General features: G+C 61.7%; 1 protein-coding gene across 1 annotated transcript in view; it reads right to left on the bottom strand.

Moving 5' to 3' along the window:
• Positions 1–247: 247 nt before the first annotated feature.
• The window catches only part of DNAH1 (dynein axonemal heavy chain 1), a 74,945-nt gene continuing 53,522 nt past the window's right edge, over positions 248–21,670 (bottom strand). The window contains exons 47-78 of the mRNA XM_048227067.2: positions 19,423–19,601; positions 18,285–18,515; positions 17,197–17,393; positions 16,590–16,725; positions 15,469–15,677; positions 15,192–15,363; positions 14,258–14,449; positions 13,790–13,900; positions 12,857–13,042; positions 12,262–12,453; positions 10,923–11,090; positions 10,637–10,828; positions 10,382–10,513; positions 9,801–9,926; positions 9,040–9,159; positions 8,757–8,906; positions 8,473–8,633; positions 7,420–7,645; positions 7,091–7,286; positions 6,630–6,781; positions 5,810–6,006; positions 5,416–5,564; positions 5,005–5,159; positions 4,792–4,923; positions 4,031–4,201; positions 3,767–3,946; positions 3,522–3,698; positions 2,777–2,947; positions 2,483–2,613; positions 1,777–2,128; positions 971–1,205; positions 248–412 (exon numbers count right to left, since the gene is read on the bottom strand). Of these exons, the coding sequence (XP_048083024.1) occupies positions 291–412; positions 971–1,205; positions 1,777–2,128; positions 2,483–2,613; positions 2,777–2,947; positions 3,522–3,698; positions 3,767–3,946; positions 4,031–4,201; positions 4,792–4,923; positions 5,005–5,159; positions 5,416–5,564; positions 5,810–6,006; positions 6,630–6,781; positions 7,091–7,286; positions 7,420–7,645; positions 8,473–8,633; positions 8,757–8,906; positions 9,040–9,159; positions 9,801–9,926; positions 10,382–10,513; positions 10,637–10,828; positions 10,923–11,090; positions 12,262–12,453; positions 12,857–13,042; positions 13,790–13,900; positions 14,258–14,449; positions 15,192–15,363; positions 15,469–15,677; positions 16,590–16,725; positions 17,197–17,393; positions 18,285–18,515; positions 19,423–19,601 (5,600 nt within the window). The 3' untranslated portion in view covers positions 248–290. The remainder of the gene's footprint in view (positions 413–970; positions 1,206–1,776; positions 2,129–2,482; positions 2,614–2,776; positions 2,948–3,521; positions 3,699–3,766; positions 3,947–4,030; positions 4,202–4,791; positions 4,924–5,004; positions 5,160–5,415; positions 5,565–5,809; positions 6,007–6,629; positions 6,782–7,090; positions 7,287–7,419; positions 7,646–8,472; positions 8,634–8,756; positions 8,907–9,039; positions 9,160–9,800; positions 9,927–10,381; positions 10,514–10,636; positions 10,829–10,922; positions 11,091–12,261; positions 12,454–12,856; positions 13,043–13,789; positions 13,901–14,257; positions 14,450–15,191; positions 15,364–15,468; positions 15,678–16,589; positions 16,726–17,196; positions 17,394–18,284; positions 18,516–19,422; positions 19,602–21,670) is intronic.

Raw genomic sequence — 21,670 nt, 5'->3', positions numbered from 1 at the left:
TGGGCTGAGGCGAGGCAGCCTCTAGCGTTGCGTGGTGCGCTGTCCCTGGAGGGGCCCTCTTGGAGGGCGCAGCTCTACCCCTGTTACATTTGGACAGGTCCAGCAGGCCAAAGCTGCTCCCCGTGTGCCGGCCCCACTGCTAAGCACATTCACTCCAGAGGCCGCCGCAGCCCCTCACGCCCACCGCTGCCCCGCCAGTGAAACCCACACAGGGGCACTGACGAGTAGCCGAGGCCCAGCTGGACTGTTTAGAAAACAACTTTAATGGCCCCAACTCTTCTGTCCTGAGTCTAGTAGTCCAGGGCACAGATGAGGGCCACACCACGCTTTATCCAGTGTCGCTGGGGCTGGTCGGAGGGGAGCTCCACTGCAATGATGTAGTTGGTGGAGTGGCCTGTGGTCGACAGCGTTCCTGGAGCAGGCAAGAGAGGAAGGTTAAGTTGTCTGTCACAAGAGCAGAAACAGGGTAGGAACAGGGTAAAGGCAAAGGACTCAGCAGACTGAGGTGGGGGCAAGCAGGCGCCCTGACCCGAGAGGGAGACTGCCCGGTGAACGGGCCAGGCCAGGGCTCAGGCCTGGCCAGGGTTATCACACGATTGAGGACAGGAATGGGAGAGCTGGGGGCCGCTGCTCATTCCCTGTCGGACCCAGCCCAGGCCCACCTCCCCTCCCAAGTCTCCGTTACCCCCTCTGAACCTTCCTTAGTAGATGGGGGCTCCTAAGACCCAGGTGGGTCTACTGAGGGAGACAAGAAGATGGTGAGCTCAGAGGCCACTTCCCACAGACTGAGCCCAAGCTCTGAGCATTACCCTCGAGGCCTGCCTGCTGGTGGTCCAGCTCTGTCCTGGCCTGGTCACTCTCAGGAGGGCTGACCGGCCTCTGTCAGCCCTGTTCAGCTGACCTCACCAGTTAGGCTGGCCCCGTTCTGGGCCCCCAGCCGTGGCGCACGTTCCCCACCCTGGGCCCGTACCCGCTCGGGTCAGCGTCTTGTAGATGGGGCACAGGTAGAAGTCCTGGTTCTGGATCTTGCGGTTGTGCGTCGGCAGAAGCCAGATAACGGCCATCTCTGTGTATAGCTCCTTGGGCCGAGACTCGGCCAGCTGGAAGGCCACAGGGTCCCAGCGGGCACCTTCCAGGAACAGTCCATGGATGTAGCACCCCTCACTGGGCCTTTTCTTGAGCTCCGACACGGACTGCTGCATTACCTGTGGTGGGCGCACAGACATGCCCCCACACGTGTAAACACCTGGAATCTGGGTTAGGGTTTGGGTCAGGAGGCACTAACTCCTTCCTGAGAGTTCTGCCCACCCACTCATTACCCACCATTTTATTTTATTTTATTTATCTGTTTTTTAAAGATTTTTGTTTATTTATTTGAGAAAGAACATTAGAACATGAGCAGGGTGAGGGGCAGAGAGAGAGAGAGAGAAGCAGGCTCCCCACTGAACAGGGAGCCCAACGCGGGGCTAGATCCCAGGATCCCGGGATCACGACCTGAACCAAAGGCAGACGCTTAACCGACTGAGCCACCCAGGCACCCCACTCACCCACCATTTTAGTTGGCAGCCTACAGCCTCTGTCCTGCCCCTAGGGATTTCCTGGGGGCTCACAGCCTCTTCTGGCTTGGCTCTCCCTGCCCCCCAAACCCACTCAGGACGCCCAACTGGCAGCCAGCTGTGCCCTCGGCACCCCTCCTGCCTGGCCCCTGTAAATACTGGGGGCGTGACCCAGGCCATACCCAGCCTGACCCTGGCCTGACCTTGGCTGCGTGCAAACCTTGAAATCAAACGAGATGGTGTCAATGGAGATGACAGACTTGCGGGCAAAGTTCTGCAGCGTGCCCGTCAGGAAGGCCTGGGGGAAGAAGAAGCCACTGATCCAGAAGACAGCTGGGATGCCGCCTTGGACCCAGGCCTGCAGGAAGTCCAGCCGCTGCATCAGGTCCATGACCCATGAGGACAGCGGCTTGAGCGATGGGTAGGCCTTCGCGTTCCAGAGCTCAGGCACGATGTTGTTGTACAGGCTGGTAGCCATCAGCTCCAGCTGCGAGGACATCACCACCAGCCCCTTGAGTGCCTTCAGCAGGTCTCGCAGCGTCTCCGTGATCACCTGCAGCAGCCGGTTGTACCTAGGGAGCCAGGGGCAAGGAAGCAAGCAGTGGTCGGCGGCGGGCAGGATCTGTACTCCCCAGTTGTAGGCCACAGACAGAAAAACAATGGCGCGGTGTGGGGGCTGCGAGCATAGAGCTGAGTCGGGCAGCCTGGGTACTGAGCTCGGCTCTGCTCCTTAGCAAACATGTAACTTTAGGTCACTTCACAGTTTGGGGCCTTGGTGTACTCATCTGTGAAGTGGGAACAATCAAACGTGGCTGCGTTAGAGCACAGACTGAGCATGGCCCCGGGCCCAGAGCAGCTGCTGCTGTCGTCTCTCTGTCATAGTAACTCTCCGTGGTAACTCAGGGCTGGGGGGGCGGGCAGATTACCGAAGGACCTCCTGTACTAGCACTGTGTTCATTGACTCCTCATACAGCACAGGGTACTTGGCCATCACCAGCTGCAAGGGGATGGGCTCAGGAATCTGGAGCAGAATACTGTGGGCCACATCCTCCACGATCTGTGGGGGCAAAGGGACACACACGGGGGGTCAGGGCCAGCACCCCTTAATTCTTGTAGGATTCCACATGCACAGAGTTCCTTCCCACGGGGGAGCAGGCAGGATAGTGGGTGGGAGACTGGCCGGCCCAACCCGTGGGCCCCTTTCCCCTGCTGCCACCTACCTCCTCCCGGCCCTGGCCGCCCACAGAGGATGATTTGGGTTGCAGCTGGATGATGGCACCGAGCAGGGCATAAGTCTCATTCTGGGCGAAGGTGATGTTGGCGTTGTCATGCAGGCCAAAGATCTCAGGCATGTCATTGAGAGGGAGGCCTCTGATGTAGGAGAGGTAGCCCTGGAGTGCAGGAGGGCCGCCCCTGAAGCTTTGTTCTACCCCCGGCCTGCGGGGGGCCTCCAACTGAGCACAGCTCCCACTTGCCTCCCTGACCTGTAACCCTCGTGCATCTCCCTCTTCTTAGGACCGCATGGCTCCTGAGGCCCGCGTGGGTAGCCTTCGCTTCCCTGCCAGCCCTCTTCCTGCTGCCGTCCTGCTCTCTGCTCCCTCGTTCAGCTGCTCGGACCAGTGACGCCTCCCTCCTTACAATGATGACCCACACTCCGACCCCCAGCCCGGCCCTGCTGGCTCCGCACACATCTTAGCTGAAGCAGAAGGGTGCTCTGGGACCCCTGGAGGAGCTGTCCTGCCTCGACAGAACAATTACACTCAGGCAGTGGCTGAGAGGCCAGAGCTCCAGGGGGCGGGGGCTGGGTCCCTCCCTCACTGTGGCTCTCTTTGTGGGATGGAGTAATCCATGAAAAGGAGCCGCTGGAGGGCCGGGCCATGCCTCCTCTTCCCCCGCTCCCAGGTGTCCGTGGTACCCCCGCCACCCAGCCTGGCAGGCTGCCCGGGCCGTGGGGGGCGTGCTCACGTTGAGGTCGTAGGTGGGCTGGATCTGGTGGTAGACGCCCGAGGCGCTGTAGCTGTGATCGTGGAAGAGCACGGAGGGGCTGTAGTAGTCCTCCAGGATGTTCATGATGCAGCGACGGTCCCAGTCATCCGTGACACGGCCCCCGTAGTTGATCTCCCCGGCCGTGTACTTGAGGACCTACGGGGTGGGTGGGTGAGGGCCCGCACAAGCGCCCAGCGCCCCGCCCCAGCCTGTGCCCGGCCCACCTTGTAGGGGATGTCGTCGTACTCGTCCAGGAACATCTTGAGTTGGCTGATACAGATGCGCAGGTCCCCGTCCGTGAACTCGTATGGGATGTTGAAGCCCAGGGGCCCGAACTTGCGGCGTTCCAGCGTGTTCCCGTGGAACAGGCACAGAGACAGCAGCAGGGACTTGAACTCCATCACCTGTGAGAGGCGGGGGGCAGGGGGGTAAGGGGCGGGCCCGGGGCCGAGGCAGTGGCGGGGCGAGCGCACACCCCTGCCCTTCACCTTGTGGCAGGAGTTGAGGAAGTCGTCGCTCAGGCTGCTGTAAGACTTGAGCAGGTTGGCCTTGACGCCGCGTGGTGGCTCAATGGTCATCTTGGAGCCGTTCTGCAGGATGGACACTGGGAACTTGTTGCTGGGCAGGCTGGTGAGCCACAGGCGGAAGTCCCGGTGCACCTGGCATCCACGCACCACGTGAGCATGGGGACCCACACCTGGTGGCTGCCCCACACCAGGTTCCCTCCCACCAGGAGCCCTGGGCCACCCGCAGCTTGACCCTCCCCCTGGGTGGGCCGGGCCAGGCCAGGCTGGGCAGACCACTGATTAAGAATACTGGTTTTATCAGGTCACGATCTCAGGGTTGTGAGATCGAGCCCCGCGTCGGCTCTGCGCTGGGCCTGGAGCCTGCTTGGGATTCTCTATCTCTCCCTCTGCACCCCCTCACCCAAGGAAAAAAAAAGTATATGGGCTTTGGCCAGTGCCAGGGTCACCAGTCTATGCTGGGTGGACGTGGGCAAGTCACATCCCCATGGGGAACAGTGCCTGGAGGAACCACTGAGCAGATAAATCTAGCCGAGGCTTGTTCCATATATCACTTCCTGAGTGCTGTGTGCCCAGGCCGAGCTGCGTGTTCTGTGGGACGATCTCATTCAGCCTTGTCGGTCCTGTCGAGGGACTGTCGAGGGACTCTTGGGGGACTGAAGGGACCGTCAGTAGTCCCGTCAGCGAAGGAGGCCATTGGGTTTGTGGCAGGCAGGGCAGCGCACCTTATCGGGGTTGATGTGCTCGATGAGGCGCTCCAGCGCTGGCATCCAGCTCGGTGCCAGGTGGCAGTTCTGGAAGAAGACCCACTTGCCCCTCTCTATGGAGCTGCGCATCATGGCTTCTGCCCGAGGGCCCTGTGGGGGCGGGAGTGCTGAGCGGCGAGGGGCCAACTGGCCCGGCCTCCACACCTCCACCACTGCCCACCCAGTCCTTACCTGGCCCTGGCCCAGGGAGATGGCGGAGAGCTTCTTGGAGAACTTCATCTCTTCAGCAAACTTGTAGAGGTCGGCCGCGGGGTCGGTGCCGGGCGACAGCACGAAGATGAGGGGCGTGGTGGAGCTGGAGTCTTTGAACACCACTGACAGGTTGGCTGCCTGCAGGTCAGGGACAGATGCTGGGTCACCTGGGGCTGAGGCAGGGCAGGGACCAGGGCAAGGCGGGGGGTCCTGGGGCTGGCAGAGAGCTCTCAGAGAGGCTTCCTGGTGGGGCCTGGAATCTCCCACAGCCTTTGGAGGGTGTGGCTAGGAGTTCCAGCCTAACCAAGGCTGCAAAATGGTCTGTCCAGGTGCAGCCAGGCCCCTGGGACCCAGAGGTGGGGATTAGTCCAGGGCACCGGCTGATGGCACTTGCCTGGGGCTCAATGAAGCGTGGCTCCAGGTTGGTGGCCACGAAATCCTGCATGGCATTGGTAACCTTGTCCCCACGCAGGCAGCGGAGAACCAGCAGCTTCTGGAACTGGTCCAGGTACTCATCCCAGATGCCAGGCAAGGGCTCCCTGCAACAGTGCCCATGTCCCCCTGAGAGCTGACCTGTGGAAGAGCACTGGCCCCAGGGACTCTGCCGGCTGGATGGCCGGGGAGAGTGGAGCGCCTGGAGGGTACGTGCCATGGAGGGGACATGATGTAGCCACAGCTTCAGGGCACCCCTGGGTGGCTCCTCAGAAAAACCTTCCGGGCAGGCCTATCCCTGGGGTCTCACCCCTGTGTGTGCCCTCCCTGCTGTGCCCAGGGCGCAGCTCACCGGTGGGGCTCAAGGCTGTCAAAGATGGATTGGAATTCTGAGAGGTGCTTTGGGAAGTCATCAGCGAAAGAGGAGAAGGCTGGCAGGTTTGAGAGCGCCAGGATATCTCGCCAGGCCCGGTCTGATAGCCAGTCAGGTGCCGGGTTCTCAGTCGTGACCTGGATGGAGCCTCCGGACAGGAGGTAGCGCCACTCACCCTAGCAGGGGATAGGGGAGCCTAGTGCCCGGGCCCCGTGACCTGTCTCCGGCACCCCTCCCCAGCAGTGGCCCCCCAGACACGGAGTCCTCCCTGGGGCGGGCAGTCAGACAGGTCTGGGTTAGTGTCCCCACTCCACATTTTTCTGGCTGTGTGTCCTTAGGCAGAGGATGTGACTTCTCTGAGCCTCCGTCTCTGCACTTTGGAAAGTAGGAAGAATGAGAATTTCAGCTGCTTCCCAAGGGTTTTGCCCACAATGGGGGCTGGAGCCGTAGTAGCTGTAACTTTACAGCGCTCACTCTCTCCCCAGTGATTTCCAGCCACAGCAGCTACCTGGGGCTCATGAGAGCCTGCGAGGCTCGGGACAGTCTCTGCTCACCAGGACACTGGGCTCTGAGAAGGCTGTGCTCCCAGGACAGCGCGGGCCACAACGAACCCAGGCTCTCCTGGCTGTTTTAAGCAAGGACCTGTTTCCTGAGGCCTCTGCCCCTTTGCTCGGGCTGTGCCCTCATGCCCGGCCTTCTCTTTCCTTCCACCCTGTGCTCCCAGGCCCTGCCACGGGCACCTCCTCAGGCCGTGTGTCCTGGGTCCCCGCCCCCGCCGGCTGCCCCTCCGCTCGTGTACCTGGTCGATCTTGTTCTCATTCATCATGATCCGGACACACAGCAGGAAGGCAAACATCAGCTTGTGCTTCTCGAAGAGGCTGCGGCAGACGTTGCTGTAGAGGCTGTAGGTCAGGTGCCGGTTGATGTTGGCGATGCGCTTCTTCAGGTTGTCTGCAGGCCAGGGAGGGGACGGCAGTGCGCGGGGGAGGTGAGGGGAGCAAGACTCCCGGGGCTCGGCCCAGCCCAGCCAGTCAGCCCCGCAGCCATGTCTGGGCCCCCCGCTTGGGGCGTATGGAGTTGCGTAAAGGGGCTCTGAGGAGGGTGGGGGGGTGTTGTCATGTCTGATCGGAGAGGATGTGCAAGTGAACACGGGTAGGAGTTTACATATGCGTGCCCCCGGGGCAGATGTGTCCCCCTGTCGCATCTGTACCGCGCTGGGAGCCCAGCATCTGTGTCCGTGTGCGCGCATGCCGGGGCTACCTGCCCTCTCCGAGTTGGCGATGCCCGAGAGGAAGATGTTGAGAAACCACTCCAGGGAGTACTGGTACATGGGGTCCACGTTGGCCAGGTCAGACACACAGAAGAACAGGATCTGGGTGCGGACCGCTACGGGAAGGTACTCCATGCGCGTGAGGTCAATGTCCTTCTCCGTCTGCTCTGCGATCCTGACTTTGGCCTGGAGGTGCGGCAGGGGAGTGGTGGTCAGGCCCAGGGCAGTGGCAGGCAGGCGTGGGCGGGGACACGGGTCAGGCCTGGGGCAGGGGGGAGGCAAGGGCAGGAGTCGCAGGCAGGGGCAGGCCGTTGCTGACCTGGATCTCAGCAGCCTTCATCTTGGAAGCCTCCAGCACCTTGATGAGCTCCATGTCATCCACAGGGTTGCCTTCGGAGGAGCTGAGCCTGTACAGGATCTGGTCTTCGATGTCCTTCAGCTCCTGGTGCATCTTGGCATTACTGACGATGAGCTGGTTCTTAGCTTCCTCCAGGTCTGGCCGCTCCTCGGCCACTACCTGGCCCAGCAGCTGGTCCTCTAGGCCACTGCCAGGGGAAGGGGACACCGTGTGTGTAACAGCTGGCAGGCTCCAGAGGGCCAGCCTGGAGTCTGCTCATCTAGCTACCTGTGCCCGCAGGGTTCTGAGAGCCCAGCACCCCTGCCAGCGTCAGCCTGGGAGGCCTCGCCTCTGTCTCGGGCTGCAGGGCTAATGCGGAGCCTGCCTACAGAGCGACCAGTTCTCAGTGAGACCCCGGTGGCAACCGCGGATCCCAGGAGGGGTCAGGTGGTTGGATATGTGAGTTGCTGGGGTCATTGACAAACTTCATCTCGGCAGGAGGGGGCTGGGTGCCCAGTAGGGGATAGGCCTTTCACCACCTCATCTGTGGACAGGTTCGTAGTGGCCACTGACACGGAGGCCTGAATGTGGAGTGGGCCTGTGGGCTCTGTGCAGGTGGCCAGCAAAGTGTACCCATTAGCCTGACACCTGCTCACAGCAGCAAGGCAGGAAACAGGGCTTGGGTGCAGGGCATCAGGGTGTGCCTGACTCAGAGCTCTGGGACAGCTCTGGGGGTGAGTGCACAAGGGGCTGGCAAGGGCTGAGCTGTGGGGGAAGGGCACCCGGACAAGATGGCGCTAGCGCTGACCAGGGAGGCTGAGGGGTCCTGACCAGCGATCAAGGAGGTGGGGGTTCTTAGCTGGAAATGGTGGCAAGTCAGGGGAGCTGGTGGAGGTGCTAGAAAGGCCCGGGGTGCCAGGGCGCCTCGGAAGAAGCTGCTGGAGCCTCTGGGAAAGACCCACGAGTCTTGGCCTGGGGGTGGGAGAGAGGCGGGAGGCAGAGCTGGTGCTCTGGGTTGGGGGCCGCGGGGCTTACCTGGGCGACAGGGTGAAATTGATCAGGGTGAGTTTCGTGGCGATCTCGGGCGTGTAGTGTGGGTTGGGCAGCTTGGTGGTGATATACATCCTGAAGTCCTCGTGGTAGGGGATCACCGTGTCCCCCAGCTTCAGCACCGTGTTCCCCTGCTGCTTGTACGTCTACGGTGGGCGGGATGGGCAAGCGCTGTGGCCCGGGCTTCCCCAGGGAGGCAGCGGATGGGGCCGCCCTCTCCCTTGCCCAGACCGGCAGGCTGCCCCGGCCCCCTGCCGCTGCAGGCCCACCTGCTTGAGCAGCACAGGCTCCAAGGCCGGGTCCAGCTCCTCGCCCACATTCTCCAGAAGGCAGGGCTTGCCAAAGCGGATGGCATTTTCCATGCTGCGCAGGAAGTCTCGGTCGCTCAGCTTGAACACATCCAGCCCACTGTCCTTCTCCTGTGGGCGTGGGGGCAAGTGGGGGGTGTGGGAGCTGCCAGCTTGCCCGACGCTCAGCTACTGCCCCTGCCCCTGCCCCTGCCCCTGCTAAGCCCGGCTGCATGGGGTGGCCACACCAGGCAGGGGGGCTCACCATGTTCTTGATCCATTTGTTGGCCTGGCCCTGGGGGTCAATGAAGTGAGTCCAGCGCTGGGAGAACTGGTTGATGACCCCGTTCTCCACTGATAGTGTGTCGTTGGGGAGGCCAGCAATCTGTGGGGCATCAGGCTGGGTCAGGGATGTCACGCAAGCAGGGTCAGCTGGGGCGACAGCTACTCCCAGCTCTATGCTTGGCTATCTCGTCCCTCTCCTTGTGGCGCCCCTGGAGGTAGGGGCAGGCAACAGTGTGCATGGGTCTCAGCCCACAGGACCCTGACTCTCTCCTGCTCTCAGGCTGGATCCCGACACCCTCCTCCTCTGGGCCTTTCTGCCCTCTTGCCTACCTAGTCCTCAGTCAGACCATCTCCCCAGAGCCCACGGGCCATCGGTACCCTGGCCTATGCTCTCCCTTGGCCTCTGCCAATAGCCTCTTGGTTTTCTCCCTGGGCCAACTTTACCAGTCCTTCTGGGTCTAGCTCAGATCTTTTTTGGGGAAAACTTTCTTAACCTCACCCTGGATGCTGCTCTCCTATCCCAACCCACTCTGACAAGCACCCCTTGAATTCTCTGCCCCAGTTAGCTATATCCGTGCCACACCATGTTCAGCTTTCTCCTCTCCTACCCACACCCTCTTGCTGGGCCCGAGCAGGTTCAGGGGAGGCATCTCTGAGCAGGCCCAGGAAAGAGGAGCGGAGGAAAGCAGGAGGCTCCTGGCTCAGCCCAGTCACTCCAGCCCCCACCCCCCGGGTGGGCACCTGCCACGAGCGGATCTTCACAGGGTTTCCCAGCGTCCCAATGAGTGTGGGCTCAGCAGTGTGCGGGACCTTGTGTCTTGTGAGCTGCTTGACCCAGTGGTCGTAGAGCACCGTGCGGTACTGGCCCTGGGGAGATGATAGCCTCAGGGCCACCCCACCACGACACGTGGGACGTCCTCCCACCTCCCCTGTCCCCCAGCACTCAGTAGTTATACACAGAGGTAGAGCCCAGACGTGGAGTCAGACACTTGCACTCAGGTCCCACTTTGGGTGACTTCCTTGGCCCCCATAAGCCTCAGCCCTCCTCTGTGAAGCAGGCGTAATGACAATAGGCCCGCCTGTCAGCGAGGCTGTGAGGACCAAATGAGATGCCCCCAGCAAGCATGCAAGTGCGAGCTCAGGTTTCCCACTAGAAGGCCAGCCCCGCCAGGTGGGTCTTCTGGCTGTTTCCATGCCTGGAACAGCGCCTGGCTCAGACAGGGCACCCGAGAAGCTGAGTGAGTGTGTGAGGGAAGAGCCGCCCTGCAGGCTGCCCCTCGTGGAGGCAAGGCTGTCGCAGCGAGGGCTGAAAGGCTCCTCACCGTGAAGGGGCCCAGGTAGGCCACGAAGCCGGCGGCCACCAGCACGTCACCGGAGATGTTGCCAAGCATATGCTCCAGGTTCTCCACGGTCTCCTGCCAGCGCACCTTCTCATCCGACAGCCCGTTGATGAGCTGCAGAGGCGGCCCCGTGGGGTGGGCTGTGGTTGGCCAGGCCAGGGGCTGGGGAAGGGGTGCAGGACCTCCCCCCGGCCAGACTCTCGCAGCCCAAAGGCCCTCCCAGCCGGCCCTGCCGACCTTGTCCGCGCGGCCCAGCCGCTGCTCGCACTGCTCGCACTTCAGCTCCAGCTCCTCCTTCTTGGCGATGCACTCCCGGTACTTGGTCTGCATCGTGGCGATGCCGTCCTCCACCTCGCGCAGGCGCTGCTTGGCCTCCTCCAGGATCCTCTGTGTCACCTCCAGGTCATCCTGGGCCTCCCGCAAGGCTTGCTGCAGGCAGAGGGCCCAGGGCCAGCTTGCGGAGGGGCCCCGGGAGCGCCCTCGCCTTCCTCCCCCGCGCCCCCCAGCTGCACCTGGGCCTCACCCGCTTGGGCTCCACCGCCTTGGCCACAAAGTGGTACTTGTGCATGGCACGCACCCACTGGCAGATGGAGGTGCAGGCCTTGGACACCTTGGCAATCGCAGCCGGCTGGAACTCCTCGTTGTCAATGTACGGCTGGATGGCTTTGATCACCGCCTCCCCGATGTTATCCTGGGGCGGGGAACCCGGGGCATCAGGGGGCAGCTTTCCAGGGAGGAAGGGGCAGTGGGGCCTGCTGAGGAACACCCTGCTCGTGCTCTGAGCCCCACGCCCTGGCACAAGTGTCTTCCTCAGGGAACAAACAGAGTCCAGAAAGGATCCAGGATTCCAGAGAATATGACGAGAGACTTCATCCACAAGAAACCATGCAGTCTCAAGGTCTGGTAATATGCAGGCCCCATTAAAAACTCACTTAGCGACAAGGGCTACTTCCTGACAGGTGTGGAGACCAGCGAGTGATTCTGATGCCCAAGCAGGCTCACGGTCAAGGGTATTAATCCTCGCCCTGAGAGCTCACCACACCCCCAGGGTTCCCATCCCACCCTGTGAGACTCCAACTCCGTAGTTCAGGATGAGCCCAGGAATCTGCATTGTTCATGAACTCCCAGAGCTCAGAGCCTGGGACCAGGGAGCCTGAGCACTGGCTGTGTGCACTCCCGATTTGGGCTGAATTAGGCGTGTGGGGCCTCTGGTTTCTAGACTGATAGAAGTGGAAGAGGAAAAATGGGGAAGCCTGTAGGGGGTCCAGCTGCCTATGAGCCATGATCTCCACCCTCCCAGCACAGCCTGGGGTGTCTGGGGCCCCATACTGACTCATGGAGGTGGGCGGGGGGCAGGCGCACAGGCAGTTGTCCCCTACCCAATTTCTGGGCTGAATAAAGTCCCCTAAGAGGGTGGTGGGCTCCAGGCTGACCTACCCACGAAGCAGACCCCAAGAGAGAACGTGGCCGTGGATACTGAGAGCCCCAGATAGACACCAGACAGAGAAACCCAGGGACAGACAGCAGAAGCTGAACCTCGGCTAAGGCTGAGGGAAAGGCAACGGTTGCACAGACAGTGCAAGTCTAGGCCAAGGCCATGGGGGTCTCAGGGAGGAAAGGGCACGAGAGGGGATCTCCAGGCTGCAGAGCTCCGGGGTGACTGCCACTCCCACCAGCCAGAGAGCTCCTCCGGGGCCAGGATATGGTCCCAGTCAGCTCTGTGGCAACGGGGCTGTGTGTGTTCCGGCAAAGGGAGACAGGAAAGAGAGCCCTACACTGGGGGTGGGGGGTGGGGACAGACTCCTCTGCCTGCTTCCCTGCCTCACTCACGGGCCTGCTCACTTTGTGCCCGGCATGCTCACCTTGTCGAACTTGAAGAGGCTGTCGAGGAAGCGGCCAGGGTCCTGCAGCAGCCCCTTGCCGGGCTCCCAGTAGTCGTCCACCTTGGAGCCAGGCCTCTCTCCAGGCACCTTCTTGGGCTTGATGCCCTTCATGATGCACATAGCCTCTATGACCAGCTTCACACCTGGAGGTGGCCGCTGCATGGCCCGGACCTGTGGGTCGGGCCAAGAGTGGGGAAGGGGAGACCCATCGCTGCCTGGATACCCCTGGGCAGGGACAGCTATCAGACAGGGTGGGCCCCACCAACCCAGCTCCTACCACCACAGACAAAGGGCATGCTTCTGCCAGTGGTCCCTTCTGCTCCCCCACATAGCCAGGCCTGACCGCAAGATCCTAGATGCTCATTTCTCAGGACCCAAAGCCCTCCCTGTGTGCCTGTCTGGGCCATGGGGGTTGGTACAAGGAGGTAAGGGCAGGCAGCTGGGTTCAAGCCCTAGTTCTACCCACACCTCTCAGCACAGGACCCCCAAGGGATGTGGAGAGAGAGGGCCTGGGGGCCAGAGGCACTGGGACAGATGCCAAGGGGGAAGCTTCGGGCGCCACCTGGCCACCCACCTCGGTCACGTCATTCTTGTTGAGGTTGCGCAGGCTGGCCAGGGCTGCATCCAGGGCAGGCAGGGCCTCATCCAGATCCTTCTGGGCGTCGTCAGCAATAGCTTGTGCTTTCCTGGCCTTCTCATTGGCCTTGATCTCCTCTGCTTGCACCGAATTCCGGGTCTCCTGAGCAATGGCTGTGTCCACCTGGGGACCAAAGGCAGGGAGGGCCCAGCTGGTGATGTGCCGGGAACAGGTGTGTCCACCCCGTTCTCCTTCCTGCATCTCACTCTCCCTGGGATAAAGGGAAATGAGGACAGGGATGCACCATTCTCCAAGGGCCCTCTTGGAGCTCTGGGAACGCGAGAAGCCCATTCCAAGTGCTCATGGTGGGCCTGGCATGGGGCTCAGGGCTTTACATGTTTGAGCATGACTGCCCTCCAGGGAAGGACCCCCTAAGCCTTTAGGACATCGCCAGGCAAGACAGAGAAAGGTGCTCCCCCACATCACGTCCTTTCTATCTGCTGGAAACTTTTCCGATACACTGACTGTGCAGAGCAGGAGGCGACCGCTTCTACCAGGAAGCTGTCATAAGGAACTTGCGAATCTGAGATGTCTGCTGTGCGGAGCCGGCCCTCGAACTCGGGGGTCTCATGAAGACTTGGAGGGAGACTTGGGCAGAGTCTGCCTGTGGCAGCCTGCCACTCAGTCCCTTTTGTGGTGACCAGGGTTTGGGCTGCCTGTCTTGCTCTTCACCATCTCCCCTGCCCAGTGCAGGGCCTGGCACAGAACAAGTTCCAAGCAAACTCTTGTTGAATAAACAAATGACTATTGACTGAGGAGCTAGCAACCTGCAGAGGTAAGGCAGCCAGCAGTCTCGTGGTTGCATGGGGAACCCGAGCATCCTCAGACATGGTCAGACAACAGGGAGGAGGGCCAGGGAGCACCCCTGACCTTGATCTGCTCCATGGTGAGCACGGTGTCCTTGGCAGCCTCTTCCAGCAGGGGGCGCATCATCTCCAGCTCCTCCTGCATCTTGGCCACGTCCTCGGAAGTGCGCAGCAGCTGGAGGATGGGGGGGGGGGGGGCACAGAGAGGAACGGGTATGACAGGGTCCCAGAAAGAGAGCTGGGCATGGAGGGGGTTGGGGAGAGGGTCCTGCAGGGCCGCCCATCCTCATTCATGAGTGAGAGGCTGTGGCTGGTTGCCCAGCGAGCCCTAGAGGAAGGGAGCAGTCCCCTGAAAATCTGTGGGGTGACCTGTTTTGGCCTTGCCCTTATTCATTTGGTAAGGGAGGATGCTACCCATTTAAACACTGCAGCCTGCCGACTGAGGGCTGGGCCTCCCCGGGTCAGGGCTAAGCCCAAGCAGGCAGAACCACGGGCTGCTAGCCATTGCCCACAAAGCCCCACTCTGGCCCACCTTGTCAAGGCCACTCTTCATGCGGTTCTTGGCAGTTTTCAGCTCCTGTTTCTTCTGCCCAATTAGGATGGAGAAAATATTAAGCAGCTCCAGGTAGCTCTTGGGGGTCACGTAGTTGTGACGGGCCAGCTCAGCCAGGTACTCGACACACTTCTGGGCCACCGACTGGTGGATGTATACGCAAACCTGAATCTGTGGGGTGGGAGACCACTGATGCCAGCCTTGTAGGGCCCCAGCAAAGACAGGGCAGCCTGGTCCCAAGGAGGGGGTCACATGTAGGGACCTCAATGCCTCTCACACTCACTGCCTCCTATGATCCTCATAACCTCCGGGTCAAGGTCACCTCTTCTGCAGAAGAAAAACTCATGACCCAGAGAAATCAAGGGGCTCATTTAAGTTCACACAGCTGTCAAGGGCAGAGCTGCCTTTGAACGTGAACCCTGGTGTCTTCCCAATCTTGGCCCCGTGTCCTCATCACAGGTCCTAAGGCCTGCCTCTCTCTGAGAGTCCTAAGGTGGGACCTGGGGGAACAGAGGACCCAAGGCCTCAGCATAGCTGAAGAGGGAAACAGGCTCGCTCCAGTTCTTGGCCCCCAGGTGACGCTCACTCTCTGGGTTGGACCAGACAAATCTAGCCCCCCATCAGTGGTCTTTGGTTGTGTCAGGGGGCTCTTTGAAGAAAACTGCCACAAAGCCCTGAGGGAATTACTGAAACAGTGACTGTGTAACTGTGTGTCCAACCTCCTGTACCACCGTGACAACCTTGTGGCATTGCCATGATGACACAGATGAGGAAACAGGCTTGGAGCAGGTCAAGCTGTCGGTCCCAATGCCCATGGGTGTTGGGCCTGGGACTCTCGCACAGGCCCCAGTGACCGTAAGCCTAACCCTAAACCAGTTCCCCCTGACAGGCTGTTCCTCACCAAGACACCTACCAGTCCTCCAATTACTTCAGCAGTGGCTGCCAGGTCTGGGATCTCATTCAGGAACATGGTGGCCACAGACTCCAGGGCCTCTGCCGGCCATTCGTTAAACCAGTCAATGGTACAGCAGTTGACGAGGGAGGGGAACTGCCTCAAGCGGGCTCGGAAGACCTCTCCGATGGGGCTGGGGGACCAGGAGGCCAAATGAGACACCGACTCCCACCCCCAGGAGTCCAGGAGCCTCCTCACGGCAGGCCCGTCCCCGCATGGCCACAATGGCCGCCTGTACCTCATACACAGCACCACGTGGATATTGCTGCGCACACGCCTGGTGTAGGCGGCCATGAGATTGGCCTTGGTGGGCTGCAGGCCCTGCTCCTGGATGTGGGGCCGCATGGTGCTGATGATCTGGTCCTGCTCATCCGGGCTGTAGAGGTTGGGAATGTCGCCTGAGTTCAGGACATTGTTGATGTCCTCCAGGAAAGACTCGTTCTTGATCTGGGGGGAGATGAGAGTACAAAAGTTAAGCCTTGATGATGGCCCCTGGGTGTTGGTCTCCCTGGACCTTCACAGCAGCCCCATTTTACAGACCATACTACTGAGGCTCAGAGAAGCTCAGGGTCATACAAGTGACCTCGCAAGTCAGGGTCTAGGACTCATACCCAGGCCTGCCCTACCGCGGAGACTCTGACATCACCACTGGGCTGTGGAAAGGCCCTGGGTCCTGGGTGGGGGATGTGGCACCTTATTCTCACTTTCCAGGCCTCCCCATGCCTCAGTTTCCTCGCAGGAGGAAACCAGGCCCCAGGCAGAAATAGGTCCTTGCCAGACTACATGAGGGGACCCTGGGGGTAGGGGCAGGGCTGGGAACAGAGGGGACCCTGCACAGAGTGGGACACATTCCAGAGCTTCCGCCTCGGCCCCATTCTGACCACCAGCCAGGTTGAAGCACTACTTGATTTGTTTCGAGACCCCAGAACCACCACCTCACTTTCTCTTAGAGACCTAGGGCCAGGCCTCCTGCCTAGGGAGCTCTAGAGGGAGCAGCCCCCATAAGGGGCACCATGGGCACAGTGCTTCGGACACGAGTCCTGTGGTCCTCGAGGAGGGAAGCCTCTGGCCAGTGAGTGTGGTGTCACCTGTGGTCAGCTATGGTGCCCTTGGGGTATAGTAGTGACCTATGCCTCCCTAGCTCTGACAGGCTGGGTTTGGCCCCATGCACCTGACCCACCCAATTGTGGGCCCCCCACCCCCAGTCCCAGCCATCCCTCCAAACATCCACCCCAACTGATAGTGACCTGGGCCCGAAGGACCAACTACTTTCTAGGATGCCACACAGGAATGGGGTCGTATCCAGCCCACCCTGCCCCCTGCCCCCTGCCCCCTGCCCCCTGCCTGTGGCCGTGGCACCTGAGTGTCAGAGAACAGGAAGGTGATGGGCAGGCTATGCAGGCCAGCCTTGAGCAAGATCTTCTTGACATCTTCACGCCACTCGGTCATGCCGTAGTTCTTGGATAGCTCAATCTGGAAGCACTCGTACTCGGCCCTGCAGACAGGAGTTTGGGTGGAGGCGTGCCAGAGCTCGAGGCCAAGTGCTGAGCGGTGGGTGCCCTCACCCCACCCCAGCCATCTGGAGTCTGGCTCCCATCCTGGGCAGATCTGCCGGCTTTCCAGGCCCTGAACCTGCTCTCTTGCCTCCGGACCTCTGCCTGAGCTGTTCCCAGGCCTGGAACGCCCTTCCCGTCCATCCTCCCAGCTCTGATCCTGAGAGGAGGCCGCGGCCATGTCGTCTAGGAATTCCTCCCGGATGTCTGCGGCCACACCGCCCTCCTCACAGCACCATAGGGCACTGCTGTTGCCTCTCCTTGGAGCTGAGGTCCTCTGCCCAGTGCGTTCAGACACCCGTGGCTGGGGGCCTGGCCCGGGTGGCCCCAGCTCCCCCAGCTGTGGAAGGACATAAACAGAAGACACAGCCTGCCACCGGCCACCCAGTGCCCAGCATGCCCGCGGCCCTCACATGTGCGAGGCCAGCCGTGTGAGGGAGCTGCGGCCGCTGCCGCCCACGCCCAGCAGCAGCGCGTTGCCCAGGGCCTGGCGCAGGGTGCGGCTGATGCGGCAGATGTGGCTCATGGCATCCACGAAGAGGACCAGCCTCAGCTTGGCCGTGTTGATCTGGTTGTAGTCTTCCATGTACTCCTCAATCACCTGCATCATCTGGGGCCCGGGAGGGAGGGGGAGACCTGGGTCCTCTCTCCAACCCCATGCACTAGGACCCCCCACGGAACGCACCCCCTCCCACGGCCAGCCCTGCTCCTCTGCCGGGCGGGGTGCGGGGCCTGGCTTCCAAAGGATATGGCCCCATGCACCTGACCCACCCAACTGCGGGACCCCCGGCCCCAGTCCCAGCCATCACTCCAAACACCCACCCCAAATGATGGTGACCTGGGCACAAAGGACCGACCACTTTCTAGGATGCTATACTGGGATGGGGTCGTATCCAGCCCACCCTGGACCCTGCCCCCTGCCTGCGGCTGTGGCACCTGAGTGTTGGGGAACAGGAAGCCAGACCTGTTCAGAAGCTAGACCTAAATGAGGCCAGACCTGTGGGATACACAGAGGCCTGAGGGGCGGGGTCAGACCTGGCCTCTTTCCTCTGGGCCTCGCCAGGTGCACTGAGCTGGGGCCCTCGTGAGAGCTCCTGGGAATGAGGAGGGGATGTGTGTGCAGGGAAAGCACTGGGAGGCCCACTCCAGCCACGCAGCTCCAAGGCCTCTGACGAGGTCTCTTCCATGCCTCCCTGGGGTCCTGACTCAGATCTGTGCCCCCAGGGGCCCTGCTGCCCCTCTGTGGGCAGGATGACAGCCCCTCCCACAGGCCAGCACGTCCATGTTCACAGCGCCTGTCCCAGATGAACCACAGGCTTATCCTCGGAGGCAGGCCAAACAGGGCCTGCTGCACTCTTCAGACAGGTGAGGAAACGGGACCTAGAGAGGCAAGGGCTGGCCTTCCAAGTCCTGACCCTCTGGTCATAGCGTGGTGGTCTGTCCGTAGCGCTGCAGAGGGCCGGGGTCCTGGGCGGGGGGGCAGAGCGAAGGGGCCCCTCACCTTCTTCTCGCTGGTGATGAGTTCGTAGGACTTGACATCGGAGCCTGGCGACATGAAGTCCCCGTAGAGGATGGGCTGGAAGGGACAGACCTCGACAAAGGTCACCTTCCACTGCTCCATGCAGCTCTCCAGTAGTTTGTCGAACCAGCCTCGGTCGTCGTCGCTCACCAGCCGGTCGCGGAACACGCGGCAGCTCTCGTGGTACCACAGCCGCAGCAGCTGCACCTTGTCCTGCAGCCGCCCCACGTCAGCGCCTGCCCCTTGTCCCCCGAGGACCCCGTCCCACACCATGCTGCCCATGCCCAGCTGGCCAAGTGCCCGCTGGGACCCAGCTTCTCCCCTCTCAGGGCCCCCACGGCTGCTCAAACCCCAAGCCTGGGAGGAATGCCTGGTTCTTACACCTTCCCAACGCCCCGCCTCTAGCTGCTCCGCAAGCCCCTCGGACTCCTGCTGCCGCCTCCATCCGGGCTTCCCCGCCTCTCCCTGGGTGAGTAGATGGCCCTCAGGAAGCTCCCGGGCCCTTCTCGCTACCTTTTTGGCTATAGCTTGGCAAGGCCAGGGCTGGCGTCTGTCCTGTTCACCAAGTCTCCCCAGCTCCAGGCTCTGCACGCACTGACCCATCCACCCCCCATTCCAAGTGCACATCTGTCCCCATCGACCCCCAGGGCTCCCATCAGCTTCAGGACCCTATGGCTCCCGCAGCGAACAGTCTGCCCCAGCCCACCCAGCACACTGACAGCCCACTCCCTGCCACGGTCCTGCTCCGTCCTCCTGGGCGTCTGGTCCCTAGAGTGCATCCCTCTCACTCTTCCTCCCAAATCTCCCACACAGGGCCTCCACCAGGAACCCTCTCTCTCCCTTGCCTTGCCCTGGATCCTTCTGTGTGATCCCCATCATCGCTGCCAGCCTAGGCATGGGTCTGAGCTGCAAGCCAGGCCGCTGCTATAGGAAAGCAGGGGGCCTGGAGCCCAGCCTGCAGCCCAGCCTGCTCCTGGCCCCACCCGGGGCCTGGCCAGCTCAAGGCTGGGCTGTGTTGGAGCGGTAGTAAGGCCGAAAATCGAGGGGCTGGGGAGGACGCTGAGGGCACTGTGGGCTCTCCTCCGCTGGACACTGGGAAGGGAGCCTGCCGGATTCTCACCTCGACCTTAGCCGGGTCGGCCATGAGCATACCCTGGAAGACCTTGGAGAGGTCCCTCAGGTTGAAGGTGTAGTGGGACTTGGCCGGGGTGGGCAGCAGCTGGGAGGTGATGGTGGAGTACACCATGATGGTGGCTTCCACGAGGGGGCCTGCGAAGTGGGCGATGGTGGGGGCGCCAGCTGTGGGAACGGGAGGGTGGGCCTGAGTCACACGGGCGGGGGCTCCCTGTACCGCCTCTGTGGATCCTGACCCCCTACCTCTGCCAGGGCTGTGTTCTCCCGCAGATGCCCTCTCCCCAGCCTGCGGGCGTGGGCTCCACCTGTCCTTCAGCCCCTCTTGGACGCCACCTCCCCCACAAGCTCTTCCTGATGCCCCGCAGCCTGGGGTGAGGGGTCTCCTTCTCTGAGCCCCCCTTCTACAGCCTCGTTACCGACAGGCTGTCGGGCACTGGGGCGCATCCACGGAACCGGGGACACTAATGGGGTCAGTGCTGGCCGGGGCCCTTACTGCCTTGCCCTGTGCGGCAGTGTCCCAAACCCTGGTGCTCAGCCATGACCCGCAGGGCTTACCAGCCCCTCGGAGCGGCTGCCAACACCAGCCTGCATTTTCATTACTAACAGAATCTGGTTTCTTGTTCTTTAAAAACTATTCAACTCTTTGCTGGGAACCAAAATTCCATCAGTGGGAACTTGGGGCAGAGGGAGTCCCCTGAAGTGGGAAACAAGTAAAGAAGGGGCGGAAGGGCTCATCCATTAGTTACCACAGGCACTGTTCTCGGTCCTGGGCACAGAGGGTGGTCCCAACAGACCCACTCCTCACCCTCCAGCTGCCATTCTGTGGGGCTCTTCAGCAGAGCGGACAGAATGCCATGCAGATGCCTGCCGCAGGACAGCAGTGTTGGGGGAGCCAGGGTTGGCGTGATGCCGGGGGAGGCCTCATGAGGAGGGACGCTCGGGCAGAGAACTGGAGAAGGGCGGTGTAAGCTGGCCCGGAACCGGAGCAAGTGTGCCAAGGCCTGGGGTGTTCAGGACCAGTGAGGAGGGGGTGAGAGTAGAGAGGTGACGAGGGGCAGGGATGGCTCCGCCTGCCACTGTTGGCACTTGGGCTCTTGCCTGCAGTTGAGCGGACGAGGAACGTGATCCCGATGAATGTGTGAATGGGTCCCTCGGGCAGAGATGACTAGGGGGCTGGGTGGGAGGGGGCGGTGGGGTGAGGGAATGGGGATGGGGGGGTTCACCTGACCTGAGAGGAGGGGCTACCCTCCAGCAACAGTGACGGCCCGGGAACGTGAGGACTGAGAGAGCTGAGCGTTGGCCTGGCCACACGAGGCCACCGGTGACAAGGGCACACTCCGGGGAGTGTTGAGGCACAAGGGAAAGTGGGAAGGGTGGCTGGTGCCAGCCTGAAGGCACACTGCTCTTGAGCCGTGCTGTCCACGTGAGCAGAGAACTGGAGAGCTGGCCAGGGTGGGTGGGAAGGGGACCAGAGCGGCTGTTCTGTGCTTTGTTGTTAAGGTGGGGGAAATCGGGTCCCGTCTGCTTGCTGATGGACCGGCCCAATGGGGGTGGGTCCCCCCCACCCACACACACGTGTTCTTACGCAGTGTGTTGGGGGGTGGAGCCACAGCCTCCAGCAGACAATCTGGGGTGGGATTCAGGCTTAAGAGAAGGGCTCTTTGGCCACGCCCAGGAGAAAGACTGCTCATTCCCAGGGCCAAGACAGAGCCAACAGAGGCCTGGGTGCAGGTGAGTGGGGGACAGGGAAGCCTCAGGAGGACGCTGCCTTCTGATGGCCTCCTTCAGCTGAGGTGGGGGAAGAGGTGGGACGTGTGGCGGGACTAGAGACCTGACGTGGTCAGTCACCCCGCTGCACTGACCACCAGATCCGCCCTGTGCAAGGCTGCCACACCAGAGATGCCCGCTCCTTGGACAGGGCCGGCCTCTTTGGAGCCTCCGCTTCCTTACACAGGGCGGGAGTTTGCTGGATTCCTTTATTCACTCATTCAACTCACATTTACCTTGCTTTTACTACGGGTTGTACATAGCCCAGGCACTGAAGGCCTGACTGCTGTGTGAATGGTTGAATGAGCCTGTGAAGGCGTTTGCTCTAGCTCAAGGGCCCCACGTGAACCAGAGGATGGTTCTCTGTGGCCACTGGGACCCAGCCTCAGCTGCACGCAACTGGAGCCCAGGGCTCACCCTGGCAGCAGCACCCCACCCCACCCAGGCCCTGTCCAGGCCGGCACTTA

Source organism: Ursus arctos, unplaced genomic scaffold, assembly GCF_023065955.2.
Source record: "Ursus arctos isolate Adak ecotype North America unplaced genomic scaffold, UrsArc2.0 scaffold_14, whole genome shotgun sequence".
Lineage (NCBI taxonomy): Eukaryota > Metazoa > Chordata > Mammalia > Carnivora > Ursidae > Ursus > Ursus arctos.
This window is presented reverse-complemented; position numbering and strand designations above follow the sequence as displayed.